The sequence below is a fragment of the Taurulus bubalis genome, assembly GCF_910589615.1.
Source record: "Taurulus bubalis genome assembly, chromosome: 5".
NCBI lineage: Eukaryota > Metazoa > Chordata > Actinopteri > Perciformes > Cottidae > Taurulus > Taurulus bubalis.
In genome coordinates, this window is record NC_136593.1 from 13,281,117 (window position 1) to 13,300,396 (window position 19,280).

A 19,280-nucleotide genomic window follows, 5' to 3' on the forward strand; every position below is an offset into this window, starting at 1 on the left:
TGTGGATGTGTCCCTGGGCAAGACACTTAACTGTGATTTACCCCCGCAGGCTGTTCCTGTGATGTGTGCATGTTGTATGAATGATTAGATATTCCTGATGGGCAGGTGGCACGGCCCTGCCATCAGTGTGTGAATGAGCGAATGATGATGACATGTAGTGTTAAAGTGCTTTGAGTGGTCGGAAGACAAGAAAAGCACTATACAAGTACAGTGCATGTACAATGTTTCAACAAAAAAACAACTATATCTGTGTTTTAAAAATTACTTTTATGTCTTTTTTTATGTCTCTTCCTCTCTCTCTGTATTTTTATATGCTGATGGTGGTGCTGTTGCCATATGTAATAATAAGTAATTGTAATGCACTGCAGCTTATTCGGAAAACATCACTTCGGGGGTTTGATTAAGTCAAAAGTAAATTTCATCCTGTCCCTGTGGAAAACTGTTCTAACGGTAGGGTCTAAAGATATATGTTTTTATTGGTCACCACATCACTGTGTCCTCTAAAAGAAATAGTGGAGTGATAATCCCTGCGGTATTACCACTATTCAACGTGTTCTGCTTGAATCTCAGTATAATAATGCATATCTGCAAGTACAGAAATGGTAACAGGCCTTTAACGCCAGCATCTGTGATGATTATATCACTGGGGATCTCACAGTGGACCCAGTAGGGCCGGGCAGTGTTCTCTCTTCATGAGAGCAATGTGCTTATGCTAATAGTCCATAGATCTAAATGACCTTCAATAGCCAAGAGCAAACTATGCCATCTTTGAATTATAAAAAGGCGTCTGGGGATCATGTCAAATGACCTAAATCATTTTTTGTCACTGGCGGGAACCGTGGATATTATGCCAGTGTGCTTTTAAAAGCTGTAAGAGGCCAATTAATTTGCTTCTATCTCCATAATCTTTTGTAATGCAGAAAACACGCTGGAGAAAGAGGTGCATTAGCACTTCATGGTGGCATAAGTTGGAGGCTTGAAATGGAAATTAACAAGGGTGAGGATCAACCCGGGTCAAAAAATGTATTCCAGACGGGAGATAGAGAGAAGGACAACGTACTAATGATTGTAAACAGTAGATGAGCTGCCCGTGAGTGTTGCTCGTTAGTGAAGAATCAACAATAAAGGATCAAGAGTAGCAGAGGATGATATTACAGACCGTGGAGATGTGGGTCCAGGTAGAGGCGTCGTCACTGCTCATGCTGATGCTGACATCGCAGTGGCGGATCTGAGATGCACTGAGGCCTGAGGCTCTACATTCATATTCTCCCTGCTCCCTTTTTAGACCTGCCAGCATTCGAAGCTTGTGATCATCATCCCTGTGCATCCGTAGACTGCTAAGCACGTGTACGTTGTAATCGCTGGAGTCAACAGGCTTCAGTGTGTTGTTGTCTTCTGCCTTTAAAACGATTACCTGTGGGGGAAAAATAAATTCCAATGACAAAGCACTTAGTCACAGTCACACATACACACTAGAGGATGAAACAGGAGTGGATTTTCACTCCGGTCCCATCTCACACCTACAGAAAAAATCCTGTTCCATAATGGAACAGCATATTTCCATATAAAAACTGACCTATTGTTATTATGATTCTTATTGATACAAAGTCAAGCAAATCTCAAAATAGCAGACAGAAGTACTCGACAGAGCTCAAGGCAAGGTGGATAGTCTTTGTTTAGACCCTCTGAGGAAATGTCTTAAACAGTGGATCCACTGGTTTAACAGAGTGCTATGCTAACCTGATTTGCGCAAGGATGCCTGGTGTTGACCTGGTATTGAATCAATGGCAGTCAATAAACCAGAGCTGCAGGGAGGGAAACAAACTACTTGATATATTCCTGTGACAACCTTTCAGTCAAAGCCCTCACTGCATGCTGCCTGCTAGAGTTGGCACAAATCAGCAGTCAAGAGCTGCCGTGATGAAGGATGCTGGGACATGTCTCAGCAGTGAGTTACGTAAATGCAGAAAGCAACAGCCAAGTGACAGATCTCCCTTCAGGCCTTGTGATCTCCCCAGTTGACTATCCTGTGATCCTGGATCTTTTCAACCAAAGCGGCGGCCAACCTCAATTTGTAACAGACTGTATAGTCTGATCCTTCTCAACACGGCTTTACAAACATATTTTTTTTACATGTCTTCTTAGGCTGTGTCTCTGTCACAAAAATAAATATATAGAGCCATAGGGCTCTGGATGAGGGCTGTTGTAGATATGCAGTACCTTGAGCTGTGTGGAGTCATCCAATTTGACTTCTTGCTGGAGTCTACTTGAATGTGATACACTGCTGTTCTCATCCACAACCTGGTTCACCACCTCTGATCCACGTGGGCCACACTTGACTGCCTGTCTGCTTGGTGTTGCACTGGGTGAGAGGCAGCGTGTGGGGGCGATTCCAGCTGGTTCAGCTCTCGCACTGGACGGAGACAGCATACCGGTGGTAGCTGGATTGAGCTCTTTTGGTGTTATTTGATCAATGTTGTGAGATTCAGGATGGGCTTCACGTTGCACATCTAAAGTTGGACTGGGAGATCTGGGAGTAACAAGGTTGAATGTGTTGTAGCTCTTATCCTGAAAGACATACAGGGGGAAATGTATTCATTCTAAATGATTTCAAACACGGTAAAATGGATGATTAGTCATGGCCTAAGAGTAAATGGTAGACTGTTTCTTATGTCACCTGAACAACTTTAATGTTCTGCCCTTTAGATGTATGTGTGCTTAATGAAATTTGATAATGAAATGGCAAACAGTCATTGGGATTGACCAGGTGTTGCTGGTTTAGCTTTAAATTAACCTCTCATTTAATAAGGGTAATGGCATTCTCTTTAAGTCTGCTAATCTCTCCCACCTTCAGATACAAAGTTCCAAACACTCAGAAATATAGTTCACAATGTGTCGCCTACCAATCAGGTTATATAACACACTCCAAACACAGACACAGTACATGGCTCTTTTCAACATTACACCCCAAGAAACCCAGAAAGATACGTGATTCTGAAAAGTTTGTAACTTGCTCATTTATTGAGGACGGCAGTTGGATTCACAAAAGTAACAATAGATTCCAACTGTGACCCAGTTTCACAGCGAAAAAACGCCCATGAAAACTTTTCAAAATAGTCTTGCAACAAAAAACAATTCTGTCCCCCGAAAACACAGGTTACAACAAATGATTCTTAGAAACCCACAATAAGGTAAGTGTAGTAGATGCATACATCAACACAGAGTAGCGGCACTTGAAAGCCGGACAATATACCATACAGGAGAAAATGTGATTGTTTTGGAGCACACTGAGCATGCACTATGTGTGGACATGATGATGCTTGATCAACGTTTCTGTGGACATTTTGATACTTTGTCTTTTGTAGTGAAACTGGGTCACAGTTGGATTCCATTTTAACTATTGAATCAAAGCTGACTACAGCTGCCACTGTCCACAAAGTAGAAAGCTACACACTGTTTAGAGCTACCACTGAAGACAAGGAGTGAACGTTTCATATTCAAAACATAGATGAGATTGTTCCTTTAATGCCATTATTCTACCCCATCTCAACAGTCAGTCAATCCACAGACAGATTGCCAGCACACCTACACTTTTTAAGTTCATATTATTAACATAGTTTCTCATGAATTGGACTGTTTGAAGCTTCCCTAAGAACTGCACGCTCTCTCTCTCTTTGTTTCTTCATTTAGCTGTCTTCTTTTTTAGGCGTTTTCTTTCATCTCTGACCTTAGTTTTGGAGTTTAAGGCATTGGCACTGAGGTTTTTATCTCACCTGCTCCACATGTTATTTGTTTTCTCTATTCTTTCAAATCTTTATCATTTTCATAAGTGCAAGAGAATAACCAATGAACTTCATGTATTATTGAGGGGACTTTTATGGGCGTGGCTGTGAGTAGGTGGGTTTGCAGTGTGTGTGTGTGTGTGTGTGTGTGTGCGTGTGTGTGTGTGTGTGTGTGTGTGTGTGTGTGTGTGTGTGTGTGTGCCAGCCTGTGTTTTGAGGGCATGCAGCAATGCACTGTTTAGCCAGCAACTGAGTAGAGGGTTGCTGTACTAGTGCATAGCATCTTATTTCAGTTCTCATTGCATTAAAATAACTGACATTTAAATTAAATTATATCCCAGTTCATTGCTTTGTTTTGCCTTTAATATTCTCTATGTTTAAGAACAAAAGTTAGCTCAAAAGAATTGCATGAAACTGATGCAACACCTTGAAAGATGATATTGCTCCAAGTTGAGAAATGAGCAACCTGCCATAAATAAGTGAAAATCAAAATCAGGCTAACTTGTGTCCGATGGCAATCAACAGTCTAATAATTAGGATAGTCAGGGTGTCAGAATACGGTGGCTTGAACATACTAAAGCTTCTAGCTGTCATGAACTCGGGTTTAACTTAGTTTGTTTCCTGTTATATGTTGAAGTTTCCTGCCTCCTGTGTCCTGTGGTAGTTTGACTTCCTGTCTTTGTGGTTTTCCCTCCTTTTTTCTATGGATCACTTGTGGTGTATTAATATCCTCAGCCTTGCTCTGTTCCCTTGTGTTTCTTCCACCAATCAGCTTTCAGTCTGCCCTCATGTCTGCCCACCTGTGTCTTGTTGTCTGATTAGTTTCTTGTGTAGTCCTGTCCCACTTTAGCACATGTCCAATTGACCTGGTCCTGTTTAGTGTCGTTTTGCCTATTGGATTTTCAGTTACTCATTGTTTAGTAACTCACCTGCTTTGTAACTTATGTTTTGGACATTTCTTTATTAAAATCACTGTGTGTCTATCTGCGTTTGTCCATCCCCGTTTGTCTTTTTTCCAAACTGTGACACGAGCAATGTGATATGCTAAAAAAAAAGTTTCACAGCCATGCTGCATGCCTTGCACCGTATACTGTATGTATTGTACATACTGTATCTATTTCTGTCATGTGAAAGCCTATTCTAAGTACAAAACCTTTTTTTGTAAGTCAACGTTTAACTCAGGTCAGTGTTTTGACATTTTGTTTTCTTTCACATATCCTCAGACGCTAACCTCTAGCTTTCTTATAGAGCAGACACTTGCTGCTTGCGCTCCGCTCTGTTTACATTATTTTGCCGATATCCTTGTTTTTCTGCTTAAAATCACAGACAAAGGCTCCTGGATATGTATAGATCACTGGAACTTTCATTTATGGAGGACACAGAAGGCTACGGCCATATTGTTTTTTTTGGAATGGGCTGTGTGGAAGTCAAACCATTTTGGAGATTGAACAAGAACAGACTAACATCTAACACAAGACCACGAACAAACAGGAGTGCTATTTCTTTTCTTTTTGACTTTTAATGTTTTAATGAATGTTAACTGTTTTTAAATCCTGTTTTCTTCTGCATAATGTTTTGATGCTTTTAATGGTTTTATGTGAAGCACTTTGAATTGCCTTGAGAAATGTGATATACAAATAAACTTGCCTTGCCTGTCACTCAGGTAAAATTAGTCCTACGTAACACTTTGGCTCCGTCTTCCAAGGACAAGAGGATTCAAAATAACGACAAGAAATAATACAACACACCAGAAACCTTTAAAAGTAGGGTTGGTAATCTTCTATAAAACCATTTATTTCTTATTTTTGTTGAAATTCTCATTACGTCCTGACAGCAATCAATTAATCAAATGCTGTGACAGCAAAAATGAAATGTGTGGCAGTCGCAGGACTGTTATAAGCCCGTACAATCGTTTATTTTAGCCCGAATGGGATGATTGGATGGTCTACCTGCCTGTTTACCTACCGGCCTGCCTGCGTATATTCTGCACGTGCACTCATTACTCTTCCACTTGCTGCTATCTTGACAGCGGTGAGAACTGTTCATAATGATATGTTTACGTTTATAATGATTGTTTTGGGGCAGCGGCTTTGAAGAGAGGCCCAAAGTTGACTTGGCAACTTTCTTATTAGATTCAGCAACCTTTGGATCTAGTGCAGCCAGTTACTTTCATTGTAATTACCTTTTTCGGTTGGGCAATTTCCTTAAATCTAGCGTACTCTTGCTAGTTTCCCAAGATTACCAACCCTAGCTTTAGGAAGAGTCATTTTAGACCCTGCCTTAAGATAATTTAAAACATGAGGGACGTCGGAATCAAAAGTCTCGACCCCACATGCCAATTACCACCTGAGAGGATTCACTTTCAAATGTCTTTGTCTAAAAAAATTAAAATCTCCACCACAGAAAAGAACAGAGAAGACACATTTTCTTACTTTATGCATTATATGTATTCTGTTTCATCTTATTTTTTTATCTCCTATAATGTGTTTCTTTGGCACATTGTGTCAATGTTTTTAATGTTCCATATAAAGTGCTTTCTCTCCCTCCTGGAGTTCACTGACCAAATTAAAGAACTGGCCACAGCTGGAACCAGACTTACCTCTTGTCCCTTCCCTTTCCGTACTTCATTCATTTTCTCTCCCCTAAGGCCCCTCAGCATCCCCGTCCACTATTGGTGTTAAGACCCTGGCTAGCTTTGACAAATTTGATACAATCTGTTTCTTTTAACTGAAACCTTGTTCAATAATAGTGGGAGTACACAGTACAGTCAGCCCCACCTCACTTTGACGAATATCTCTTGACCTGACAGGAAAGATGTTGGTGTTGCTACAATATTTTAAGATGAATTACAGTGAGAGCTGTTATCATGTGGTGTTTTAGTCTCCTCTGAATATATTTGCACTGTGTTGGAAGGTACACCAAAAAACCCTACTGTTAACAATTTACAGACCAAGTTTAGTTGGATTGTTGATAACTTCACTGAGCAGTTTTCTGACATCGCAACAGATGAATCGATAGTAACATTCACCTCCATAATCCCAAAAACTAAACTGCCAAAATTCTCTAGTCTGTTTGAAACGTTTGATCTGTTGCAGCATGTGAATGGGCCAACACATAGGCAAGGGCACACACTGCATTTGCTTATTCACACAGGTGTTGATATTTCTAACAGGAAAGACAAGAATATCAACCATTCTTGAGCCTTATTTACTGCTGTTGAGAAGTTAAATAATCCCTCAACATGAATAGCCCCCAACTTCTTATTTCTCAATAGGTGTAATTAACTTTTTGAAGTAAAAAACTGAAAATGTCAGACTGAACATAAATTATACCATGTCAAACCGTGGAACCAGAACTACTACTGCAATCTCCCAGAAACAACGTAGCTAGTTTTTCAGCATTCACTGCTATCAATACTGAGCGTCTGGAAGGTGTAGTGAAGCATCTTAATTCATCCACCTGCTGTTTTGACCTCCTGCCATCGTTTTTTCAAAAATGCTTTCAGCTGCGTGGACATTTTCGGTTGCTTCTTAGAAAAGAAAAGCCTGGTCATGATCTTTTACTGTGAAATAATTACAGACCATATCTAATCATCACTTCTCTTCATAAAAAGATGTAAGTTGTTGACATTCAACTTAACATTTTTTTTTAAATATAAATGGCCTTTTGGACAGATTTCAGTCTGGCGTCACAGACAGATTCACAGTACTTATTCATAAAGGTGTTGAATTACATATGTCTGAAGATGGTTTATTTTCTGCTGGTAGTTTCAAAATACAGTAGAGAAGTGCTTCACTGCCTCATGGTTTGATCAATATCACCTGAGTCACGTGACTCAAATTATTCTCGATGCATCTTAATGTATCACATCCTTCATTTTCTATATTACTGCACATGGCCTTTTTTTCATCAATTAATACCCAACAAGCAGTCAGATTATTCTGAACTCCCTGTTTATTTATGAATAGCTTTACAAAACTTGAACTATAACAGTCAATAATGTAAAAAGCAGCAGCTTTTCAATACCAGCATTGTTGCAAATACATAAACATTACAAAAACAAAACATGAATCCTTCTAGAGTGCAGTACATGCATGCTGTAATTCACAAAAAAAGGTCTTCATATAGCAGCTCTTAGAGAGGACATTGTGGCATTTTACACTGCATGAATGAACCTAGCTGCGTGCTGACTTTTCCTTTCTCATTGTTCTTCTACTCTAACTGGGTTTAAGTCCCTGCAGCTCCCGAACATCACCATTTTTGAATTTCAGACTACTTGCACGTTTTTTTCTGCGCAACATTGTTGCAGACGAAGCAGCTAATACTGGTAGTGAGAGCAACAAATCAGCAAACTGCCATGTGCCATGTCTTTGCACCGCACAAACGTAGTGTATAAGCTCCGCCCCTGTGACACACAGGGAGCAGAGGAGACAAAAAAGTGCAGTAAATAACAGTAGAGCACAGGAAAGACCAACACAGAGCTGAACCAAACTCATCATTATGTGCAGTGTTCACACCCACATCGCGATGCATCTTCGAATCAAGAAACTTCACCTCTCAAATGCCTCACTGGTTATAATAAGATAATAACACAGTGTTTTTGGTTAAATAATGAAAAAGAGAAGATGGAAAATTGAAAGGATGTTCAGCAGAGGTAAATATAAACACAAAACCATTCTTCAAACCAAAAAGTAATTCAACATCTAAGGGAAAATGTTAACTGGGTAGAGCCTTGCATAAGACAAAGAAACTAGAGGTTTAGTCCCTACAGTTTACAAAAGTCACCATGAAAATAATCACATTTTTGCCAAACAGAACCTGTTGTGTGAGTATTTTCTGTTTTAGATTGGATTTTGTCTTTAACTTGGTGCATAGAATACATTACTTTAATGCCATAGAAATTGTATTAAAACTAAACTAATCAGCTGCGCAACAAAATCAGCTTCCCAAGTCTGAATTATCAGACTTATTATAATGTTTTAAATAAGTAAAAGCAATTAGCATTTCTTTGAAGATAGTCATCTTTATACTCAATTCAACAGTTTAATTTCTCTGCTCAGCATAAATGAAACTAATATTCTTAATTATAAGTCTCAGAGCCATCAATAAATGATCTGATGACAAATAACCCCGCTGAGCTTTTAAGTCAGTCAAAGTATTCTGCATCTCAAGTACACTGCAACTAATCAAACTAAACTGAATCAAATCAAACTGTGTCAGGTATTAGAATAAACTGAATGTATTCTGATGAATTGAGATTAAATTGGATAATAAAAATCTGAATAGAGCCCTAAATTTTGACAAGTTATATATTTTTAATCTGGTGTATGTCTATACTGTTAGTGCATTTAAGGCAGATGGTCATTAGTGTACACACTGTAAGATGCACTTCACTTGCACATTATAAGTGCAGCGTGATGTGTCTCTCCCTGACAGCAGACGTACCTCATCACTTTCACTGCCGATGAAGTCATCCTCAAGCTGGGCCTCATACCGCCTCACATCTTTGTTCCGAACCTGATCGTGTCCCATCTCCGTCTCCTCCTGCTTACCCTGGGCTCGCTCACGTTTGGGTGAGTGTGGCTGGGATGAGAAAGTGAACACCTCCCCTTGCAGAGTGAGCTGGGGCTCGGGCCCCTCATTACTCTCCCAGCTGCTCCAGACCTGCAGGTCATTAGAAAAACCTGGACGGATCGAGCAGGAGAGAGACTCTGCTGGTGTGGGAGCATCTCTTGAACTTTCCCTGGCAGGAGTGCAGCTATCTACATCTAAAATTGTAAACAGATTAAAGAACAAAAACAAGACAGGAGTAAATTCTCTATTTGAAGCATATATTGCGAAAAAAAAGAGGCTTTGAGAGGACAAATTATATAATGGATGAATAAGTCTTTCTGAATACACATGAAGGTCTTAGCCACAAATACTGTAAAGAGAATAATGATAGGAATCTAATTACAGTGAGCCATAAATCCATTTTTTTCATCACATGACTAACTAATGTCGTTTTAATTTCATTTGATTATATGCACATACAAATTCATATTAGCAATATGCAAAATTGTAATGAATTTCAATGCTCGCCAAAAGAGAACATTATTTTCTCCCGCACTGACATTTTTGTAGGTGTTGTTAATGGCCCAGCTATGCTAATACCTTAACGATAATATAACAATATAAACAACATAATATCTATTGAGAACAGCAGTTTACTGCAATGTCACTCGTGAAATGACAGCTCTGTCCAACATGCTTAAAACTCTAGCTGACAGATTTTCCAAGCACATATTGCTTTCATTCTTCAATTTTGGTTTTCAACTTTTGTGAAGATGGAAGAGAACATTTTACAGTAGTGTTACAATATAGGACAATATGTTACTGAATCTATGGGTAAAATATGTTTAAACCTTAATTGAAAGATGCATCCATTCATGTATGCAAGACACACTGGATCCTTCAAGGCCTGAGATCAAAGAAAGAGCACCTCTATCTGAACAAGTGAGCCGATCTGAACCTCTCAACAGTATAATGACTTTCTCTAATTGCCCACTGTGTGGCAAACCCTGGGCTCAGGAGATGTCCCTCTGACTTGTATTTAATGTGCCACATTACCATTAATGAACTAACTACTTTCTGTCTGTGGGTACGGCTGCAGCAAAGAAGCTTATTGCTGTGGAGAAACTTCGATAAATGAGCTTTCAGAGCACGTGCACTTCTTTTGTGAAGACAATTTTTCTCAAGTATGTATACTTGGTCAAATCAGAACATGTTAAATAGATAGTCAAATATGCATTTTGTTCTCTTTTGTTCCATCCCTCACTGTCTTTTTAGACTCTTCTAACCACCACTCAGTATGAAAGTGCACACGTCTGCCTGCTGCTGCTTCCTGCTGTCATGCTCGTCGTCTATTCAGGCAGATGTTAGCCTCACCTGCTGTTAGGTGATTTCTCTTTTCTGTTCGGGTCAGAGGTTGTTGCTTGCTCTGTTGCCAACTGGGTGGAGCAGTGTACTTCTCCCTAGTTTTACTTCTCTTTCTTTGGCCACCAGGTACAGTGTCTGGAGTTGCTTTAAAGCAGAATTAAACACTTTAATATATTTAACCATGGCACATAACCAAACCATATTCTGTAATCCAACATAAACAGAGAATATAAGATGCAATGCACACATCTTACCTGACGATACTAGCCTCTCTCTTCCAGCACTGTAGACTCGTAGCTTCTTAAATCCCTGCTTGTCAAACACTGTGTCTTTTGGGGGATGGGGCCGTATAGTGCCAAGTGTCCCTGCATGCAGTACTTCCAACATTAGAAAAGCTTTATAACACAAAACAGTCAAACAACAATGTTATTATAGTTTGCCAGAAGCATATCTGTGAACTGATTATGCACTGTGAAAATCCCTATTAATGAAGGCATTTCAGTAACTGAGCTTCTTACATTCATTCAGTGCAGAGAGAATACATTATGTTCAGCTTATTATTATTATTATTAATTATTATTATTATAATTATTATAATTATTAATAATTATTAATAATAATAGTTATTATTAATAACGGATTATTAATGATCGTTTTTTTGCATTCAGTCATGCTCAAAGGATGTTGTATTACCAACTACAAAATCTGTTGTTAGGTGCTTGGGAGAACATTCTTTGACAAAGACGGGCTCTTGTTTTGTTAGTTAATTTGTAATGCTTTTACTGATGTACAATAATAATAATAAAGAAGAGCTGTAATGAGAGGAATAGGGTGCACTTTTTTACAGCGACAGTGCACTTTAAGTCATGCAGTCAAAATCATGTTCTGAATAAACACATTTTACACATAAGATATTTAGATGTACTAAGTCAAAGCTAACTAGACTCCCTCGCAGGTCTTCTAGCTTCACATTCTCTAAATTAAGCGACAAAATCATTACATTCGAGACACAATATTGATATAAAATCTAATAATAATAATAATAATAATATCTAAAAAAAAAAAGCGGGGTCCGAGTGTCAGAGATTGGAGCCGTCCAGGAGGTGCACCTCCTCCTCGCTGTCGCAATAACACTGTTATTGTGATATGAGACAAGAGATTGTTTTAGGATTTGAATATGGTAATAACATATGGCATAACCGTAAACTGATGTATTTTCTGAACTTGCCAGACTGTTCTATTGTTTGCTTTCACCTAATTCGTCATTATATCAACATTACTAATGATTATTTGACACAAATAGTATTGTGTAAATACTATAGATATTGAGGTATTTGCAAAAAAAGTATGTGATATTTCATTTTTCTCCATATGACCCAGCCCTACACTACATTTTATTTACAATGTACTTGTTATTTAAGTTAAGTAAACTGCTATCATGTAAATGGATCAGTCAATGACATTTTCACTGCGTACCAATAAGAGCACGGTGAAACAACTTCACAAACCCAACGCTACAGATTATTGATTTGCTTTGTTGGCAATTGAGAAAAGGGTATTCAACTCAAAACAATCCTTGAAAACATTATCAACTAATTATGGTTTTGGTAGTGGTGATATTAGTGTAATAATCAAGAATGATTGCTGTGCATAAATTTGAGCACACAAATTTGAACACAGATCTAGGCATTGTTCTTTCTTTCGTAGCTACAGGATTCAACTACAATTCTCTGTTAATTTTCCAAAAACTTATCAGCTATATTTATGTATTGACTTCATTCTCTTTTTTTTGCAACTTATTCCTTGCTAACAGTCACTAAGACCAAACTCACTGTCATTGCAAAATTGTCTTATGTATGTGATATATGCCGCATTGTCATCGCCCTTATTGGCTCTGTGTGCCTTTGCTGATTGCTTACCTATTATTAACTGTGCTTTTGAACAAAAAACAAGTAATCATCTGCCTTTTAAGATAACTGCTCTACCCCTGCATCCTGCTTCTGGGTCCACATTACAACTTAGACTATAAATGTAACAATTTATTTTGTGTTTTTTTCTTTTCCATTATCTGCTTTGGAAGAGGAAGACAAGCAACTGAATGTTATACAGAGATTAAAATGAAAATGGTAGATGTGGGTTTTAACATCCAATCAGAGAAGGAATCAGTAATATATGGGCTTTATAACGAAACGTTCACAGACTCACAAGAGAGGACTCTTGTTGGTAATGTGGGTCATAAATACACACGTTTGGAAAACAAGATCCAAAGTTGTAATTTAACAATCAATGATCTCCAATGACACAGTTTTTTGTTCTGTATTCAACACTATAATAGCCACCATCCTTCCCTCATAAAGATCTTGTCAGTGTGTGTGTGAGTGGGATGGCGTCTTTGCTGTTTTACAGCAAGTGTCAGTATACAGATTTGCTTGTTATAAAGATACAAGGCTCAATTTGCAATACATTTAATTATAATTTTTTAAAAAAAGAAGTGAAATTGTATTGTTAAACTTAATATGTTCTATAAGTACTATACATATTTTGATAAAGTCAAAAGATTATAAGAGGCGATGATGACAGTGACAGTTCAGTTTACTGTGTGGCATCAGAGTCTTAAACAAGAAAAAAAAAGAAGAGTAGCAGCTTCCATATTTGGCCAAGAAACCAAAGAATGGTTGCCATGGCAAGCACATGCACCACAAATAACCACATCCCAGATATGTGCCTTCCCCTTCCAATCCCTGTTAATAGTCAGCTTTGGTTCAATTTCTGACACAGCCTTTCATCATTAAATTCAAAGTCCTTGTCATGCTCACCATGTAAGTAAGTCAGTAACAACACAAACAAATAAATAATTAAAACAGTGGAGAAATGTGATTTGATGATAAAATAATGGATGAGAGCATGTATAGGTGTAGGAAGCATGCAGACTAGATGAAACAATAGTATGAAGACTTATACAAACATACCCTCAATAGGAATGGGGGAAGGTTCCCCGTGGGATAAATTCTCACTCAGCCTGGCAATGTTCTCACTTTCTGCAGTAACCTTTTGGTGCAGTCTTCTGGACGGGGATCCCTGTGAGGTACAGCACAAGAAGAAGAAGAAAAACAAGTTCAAAGACAACATGTTCTATTTTGTATTGATGGTAATGCATGACATATAGGGCTATATGTTAGTGAGAGATTCATGCGATAACCACATTTCTAGTACACTCTGGTGTGTGTTTTATGGTATATTTTGTCTTTAACTTAGTGCATAGAATACATTACTTTAATGCCATAGAAATTGTAGTACATTTCTATCCATTCCATCTGAGGCTGCACTGCTTTTTCTTCCAGTTTGAGGGGGTGGCCCTGAAAGTGTGGAGCCTGAAGCTTTGTGTAAAACCTCCTGAGGCCTGGATCGTCGATAACTGGTTGATAGGGCCGCGGTAGAGTGATCAGGAACTGCAAAGAATATCCCATTATTGATGTTTGTTGTTTGAAGTCATTTTTCTTACATCTTACAACAGTCATACATTTTCTAAATAAACAACTAGAGACTAAATGCACTAACTCCACTCACTTGGACCTAAACTACCTGGTAAGTTTTTAAGCCAATTCCTTAATCTGTTGTCAGTCATATAAATGATGAAGTAGCCACGGCAACTTCCCAAGGATATGCTTCCCATTTACAAAAGTGGCATAGTTCATATAGATGGAAATCAGTTCAATGTGAAGGACTCCAAGCAGTATTTTAAAGATCCGTAAGAAGCCGCTTCCGCACTAGCTACAAAGCCCTTTCAAAAATGTTTTTACTGAGAATGAAAAACTTTCAAAAATTGTCTTTTATCGTTTGAATTAGAGCCTACTGATTTGACAGAAAACGGTTGAGGTTTAATGGCTGTATATTAATTAGACTGCTGAACTGATTGAGTTGGTGTTTTTTTTTTATCTATAACTCCGCTCCTTATCATCATGTACAACGATTGGGCTGTGGAGGGAGTCATGAAAGGGCCACAACCTGACCCTGCTGTATCGTTGCCAGGGCTCATTAGAACCACCTCTGCTGACTCAAACAAACACAAAACACACTTTCTGTCTCATCCTGATCATCAGAGCTGAGAGCAGACCCTTTCATGCCACAACACACAGGCTCGTCACGAAGATGAAGGACAGAGCCAAGTTGGACGTACTGAGAATGAAGAAAAAGAAGAAGTCACACTTCTTTGATGCAGCAGATTTGACGCTCAGAAAATGACCCAGGTTTAGGAGTGAGTAAAGTTCAGTGTACTTCACGTCTACAGAAGCCCGTAAAAGAATGTGGTAACAATAAGGAATACAATGAGATCTATGATAGTTGATAAGACGAACAAATATTTTGAGCGGTGAATTTGAGCTATAAAAATTCATTGACCTTGAAACAGAATGTCTTTGGTGTACAAGACAATCACGGTTTGTTTGTTGCTGCATTATAATAACTGCTGTAGCTTACCGTTAACCGTTTCTGACAGATTGGGTACTAAAGTAACAATATTCACCAAGCAACTTCGTCACAGCTAAATTGGATGCCTACTTTAATAGCAATCGTTTTAATTATGATTAAGAATGTTATGCTAATAATGCAGATGCTAATTAGGAAAAGCTATTCCTTGTGTGTGGTTACAGCTCTCTTCTATGGGCATAGCCGGTTGATTCAACATGACTTAGACAGCTGTCAGAACAAATAAATAAGCGCTGATAAAAAGGCCACAGAGGCGGCGGAACTGGATTACTGGTGCATGTCTTTTCATATGAGGAGATAATTGAAGCTCTCTGAGTACAGGTGAGGTGCAAATGAACACAAAAATGAGGACCAGAGGAATTTTATACAGGGAAAACAAATCGATTATCATCACAATCTATTCGTGGAAAACAATTTCCCTATGTGCAACAATTTCTGCACTATGATGCTTCTCTCTGTATAGTAACCGTTTCACTGGTAGATTTTGAAGGGAACAAATAAAAGTACTGCAGTAAAAAGTACAATATTTGCCTCCAAAATGTGGTGGAGTATCATAAAATGGAAATACTCAATTACCAGTACCTCAGTATAAATATAACTCATAAGTAAATGTACTTAGATACTCCCTCCCCCACTGTTCATCGATAAATTCACAATTTCGTGATTTTCTCTTACTCACCACAGTCAGAGCTCAACAGTCCAGGCCTCATGTCGGCTTTCTGCAAATTATCCATGTTCAACACCTGAATGACGTTGTTTACATCTGGTGGGAAGTGACAACTGCGAGGTATCAAGTCCATAATACCAGCACCACTAAGAAACATATCTAGATAAAAAGAGAAACATCTCATATTTAGCCTACAGAAGAAAACAAAAGACCTCATCATGACATATCATCACCCAACAATGGTAACACATCAACAGAGAAGTACAAACGACAAGCTGTCTTGTCGTGTAGGTGTGCGCTGACTAGCCAGCGTCATGTGCAGCAATTGGCTCTGCTGAGCAATTTCAAGAGTTAAACAAAAAACACCGGAGTTGGCTGAGGAGAGCCAACTACGACAGAACTCTCTTTTCACAAACACGCACACAATTTCATATCAACACAGAAAAACTCTACTCAAACTGAAAACGCCTGACTTACATTACGTCAGTGCTTAGCTATTGTATCTTTTAAGTAACCACTTATGGAGGGGACTTTAAGTTAAACTGATAAAACTCTGTTTTGACGTTAATGATTACCATCATCTGACATTCCTGTAGGCTCTGTTTTCATGGTGAAGATTCTGCGGACTTTACAGGTGGCAAACAATGTGATGCCATCCAGTGTCAAAAACCCCTTGAACAGTTCCCCGGTGAAGGATGCAAGGTCGATGCACAAAGTCGACCACTGAGACAACAGAAACAATATGATTGTGAAGTTACAGTAAAATAATCTATTAGAGATGCAGATCAATACGTTTAAGCATATAGCAGAAAGTACATCTAAACGTACTACAAGTATATGTGATGGAGGTTGGATACTCACAATACGGCGTTTCAATCCTACAAAAGGTATCTTTGCATGCAGAAGTGTGGCAGACAACTCTTTATGCACTGTTGATAAGTGAAGTCTTCTTTTCCGGTGCTCTAAATCAGTTACCCTGCAAATAACAGACAACAAAACATAAATTATCACCATCATCAGTTGTGTCATTAAGAAGTTCTGAGCAGAGGAAGCCACATGCTTTATTACCCTGTGAGATACGCTCTTAAAGGTGCTTTCACTTTAATGTAGTGCTATGAAATCAGCTGTCGTGACACACTATAACGGAAGAACAGCAGCACCAGCAATATTTCTCCAGATTCTTAAAGTGATGTAGTGTGTGAGTAGAAAGGCAGATAGATAACTTTATAGTGAGAAATTATTTCAACTTCTGACAGTGTTTCTATATGGCTCCCATGACATAACACAATCTAAACAGCAGCATCTATCTATACTGTCTAACACAGCCTGAGTCTGTAACAAATTGACCATGACATGAATACATTGAGCACAATAATATATTCCATAAAAAGAGTGTGATTCTTCTTTCTATCAATAAACGTCCACACATTATAAGCTTGGATGTTATACAAAATTGGTTATTCCTTTGAATGTGACATTGTAGAATTTACTGAGGCTGGTAAGATAAAAGCCTTCTTTTCATCAAGTAGTTTACAGTTTAGCAGTTTTTAAATGGTTATTACAGGGGAATGACAGTAAATAACAGACGTTGCTAATATAATCAATATTGGCTCAAGTGGCTTATCATATTTTCAGTGGTCTGAGGGAAATTCACTGAATTAATTTTGTTTTATTTCAGTGTGAATTATAATATCAACTAGTCTGTCATGTGACAAAGTGGTAACTTGCTCCATTGAAGATAACTGTGGTTACCATATTGAGCCACACTACTAACAGTAATAAAAGTCCTTCATTAACAACAGAATTAAAGATTCATTCAGATCTACAACAGCTATCTAAAACCAATTTAAAACATTGTAAGCTTGCTGTACTTACACAAGCTCAATAGAAAAATCCTTGCACTGTGGAATATTCACTTGAAGGACCAAGACACGTTGAAGAAGTCCAACTAAGGACAAAAAATATGTGAATTTGTATTAATAAGTAAGCATAACAAATTATAATTTACAAATGGGTGTTGAAGTGTGGTGACTTACGAGACATTTTCCCATTCTCTGGCATTTGCATCTTGACTGTCTGGCTGCTACCCTCCAAACAGTAAACAAAGCCTTTCACTTCTTTATTGTACTCCTGAGGGAAGCAATAACACAAGAGCCTTTGCTAGGTCGAAGGATCTGCTTAGTTAAGTCATTGAGAGCAGACTGTACATATTGTTATGTGAGCAAAATACAATATGTAAGGTTTGAGTGTATGTGCCAAGAACAGCTCTATTGTGACATAGAAAGAAAAAGTGAAGGGAAAGTGTGTAGTTTCATGGCACCTACAATACAATGATCACATTTCGTTCAGAATTCATTTAGCTTTTGCAGTTGAATTTACTGATATCATGGGTTTGTATTATATAATATATAATATATCCCTATATTTTGACAGTTCACAAGATCTCTCTTACAAAAGTTGTGATGTGCCAGCGTTCCAACTTTTGTAAGTGGCCTACATATGATTGACGCCTGTAAAGGATGACACCCATGGGAAACGTGTACTAAACATCATTCAGACTTAATTAAGTAGATTGTATTTGTTATACAGGCCCTATGTGATAGCTTGATGTAGTGGGCATGTAACTAGACTAGTTAAATTGACTAACGTATGTGCAATAGTGAGCACATATAATGACGTACAAAATAGGCTCAGGTAAACAGGCAGCTGAAAACTCACCTTGTGTATGGCTGACGGGCCTGCGAAAAGTTTCCATTTGGCTACAGGGTCCTTTCCTTGTCCACTAAAGACTTCCACCACAGCTCCACCCTGCGAGAAACACGGTTAGTGTCCACTGATGGCCTGCAGCTGATGTGATGCTACATGCAGCTAACGCTCGTGGCAGCTAACTCGACAACGCGCTATCTGCGGATATCTCAGCAACAGTCAGAGCCGGTGGGGGTCAAATAAACTCACCTGGTAAGTATTCCTGAACATTATCCGTAACCTTACGTCAACGGTCGAAAGATAATATTTGATTTTTGCTAATGTCTTCTTTACTATCTGTGACAATACCCCGCAGCGTTGGAGTTATGGGACACCCGCTTCGCTAACTCCGGACGTGTTTCCACGGTTACCTGACGCTCATGACGCGGTGTGTGCAGGTGGAGGTTGACCCGCTCACCCGTTGGGCATCGGACGCAGGGTCAGAAAAGGAGGACATTTATGAGATAAAAAGTCATAATTATGAGATAATAAAGTCTAAATTATGAGATAGAAAGTCGAAATTATTAAATAAAAAGTCATAATTATTAGATAATAAAGTATATATTATGAGTATCTCATAATACTATCTCATAATTTCGATTTAGTATCTCATGTATCTCATAATTTCTTGTACTTTTTTAACTTTTTTTTTTACTGCGGAAATGGGACCAATGAATAAAGAT

At 38.4% G+C, this 19,280-nt stretch overlaps 1 protein-coding gene across 1 annotated transcript in view; it reads right to left on the bottom strand.

The window, feature by feature from the left end:
* cfap20dc (CFAP20 domain containing) overlaps nt 1-18,828 on the bottom strand; it is a gene marked incomplete at both ends in the record, with an annotated part of 33,728 nt that extends 14,900 nt beyond the window's left edge. The window contains 13 exons of the mRNA XM_079218315.1: nt 1,156-1,396; nt 2,221-2,568; nt 9,228-9,550; nt 10,955-11,095; nt 13,670-13,778; nt 13,998-14,149; nt 15,865-16,011; nt 16,428-16,575; nt 16,714-16,828; nt 17,728-17,800; nt 17,889-17,982; nt 18,571-18,660; nt 18,808-18,828. Coding sequence (XP_079074441.1) covers nt 1,156-1,396; nt 2,221-2,568; nt 9,228-9,550; nt 10,955-11,095; nt 13,670-13,778; nt 13,998-14,149; nt 15,865-16,011; nt 16,428-16,575; nt 16,714-16,828; nt 17,728-17,800; nt 17,889-17,982; nt 18,571-18,660; nt 18,808-18,828 — 2,002 coding nt within the window. The remainder of the gene's footprint in view (nt 1-1,155; nt 1,397-2,220; nt 2,569-9,227; nt 9,551-10,954; nt 11,096-13,669; nt 13,779-13,997; nt 14,150-15,864; nt 16,012-16,427; nt 16,576-16,713; nt 16,829-17,727; nt 17,801-17,888; nt 17,983-18,570; nt 18,661-18,807) is intronic.
* Nucleotides 18,829-19,280: the final 452 nt, after the last annotated feature.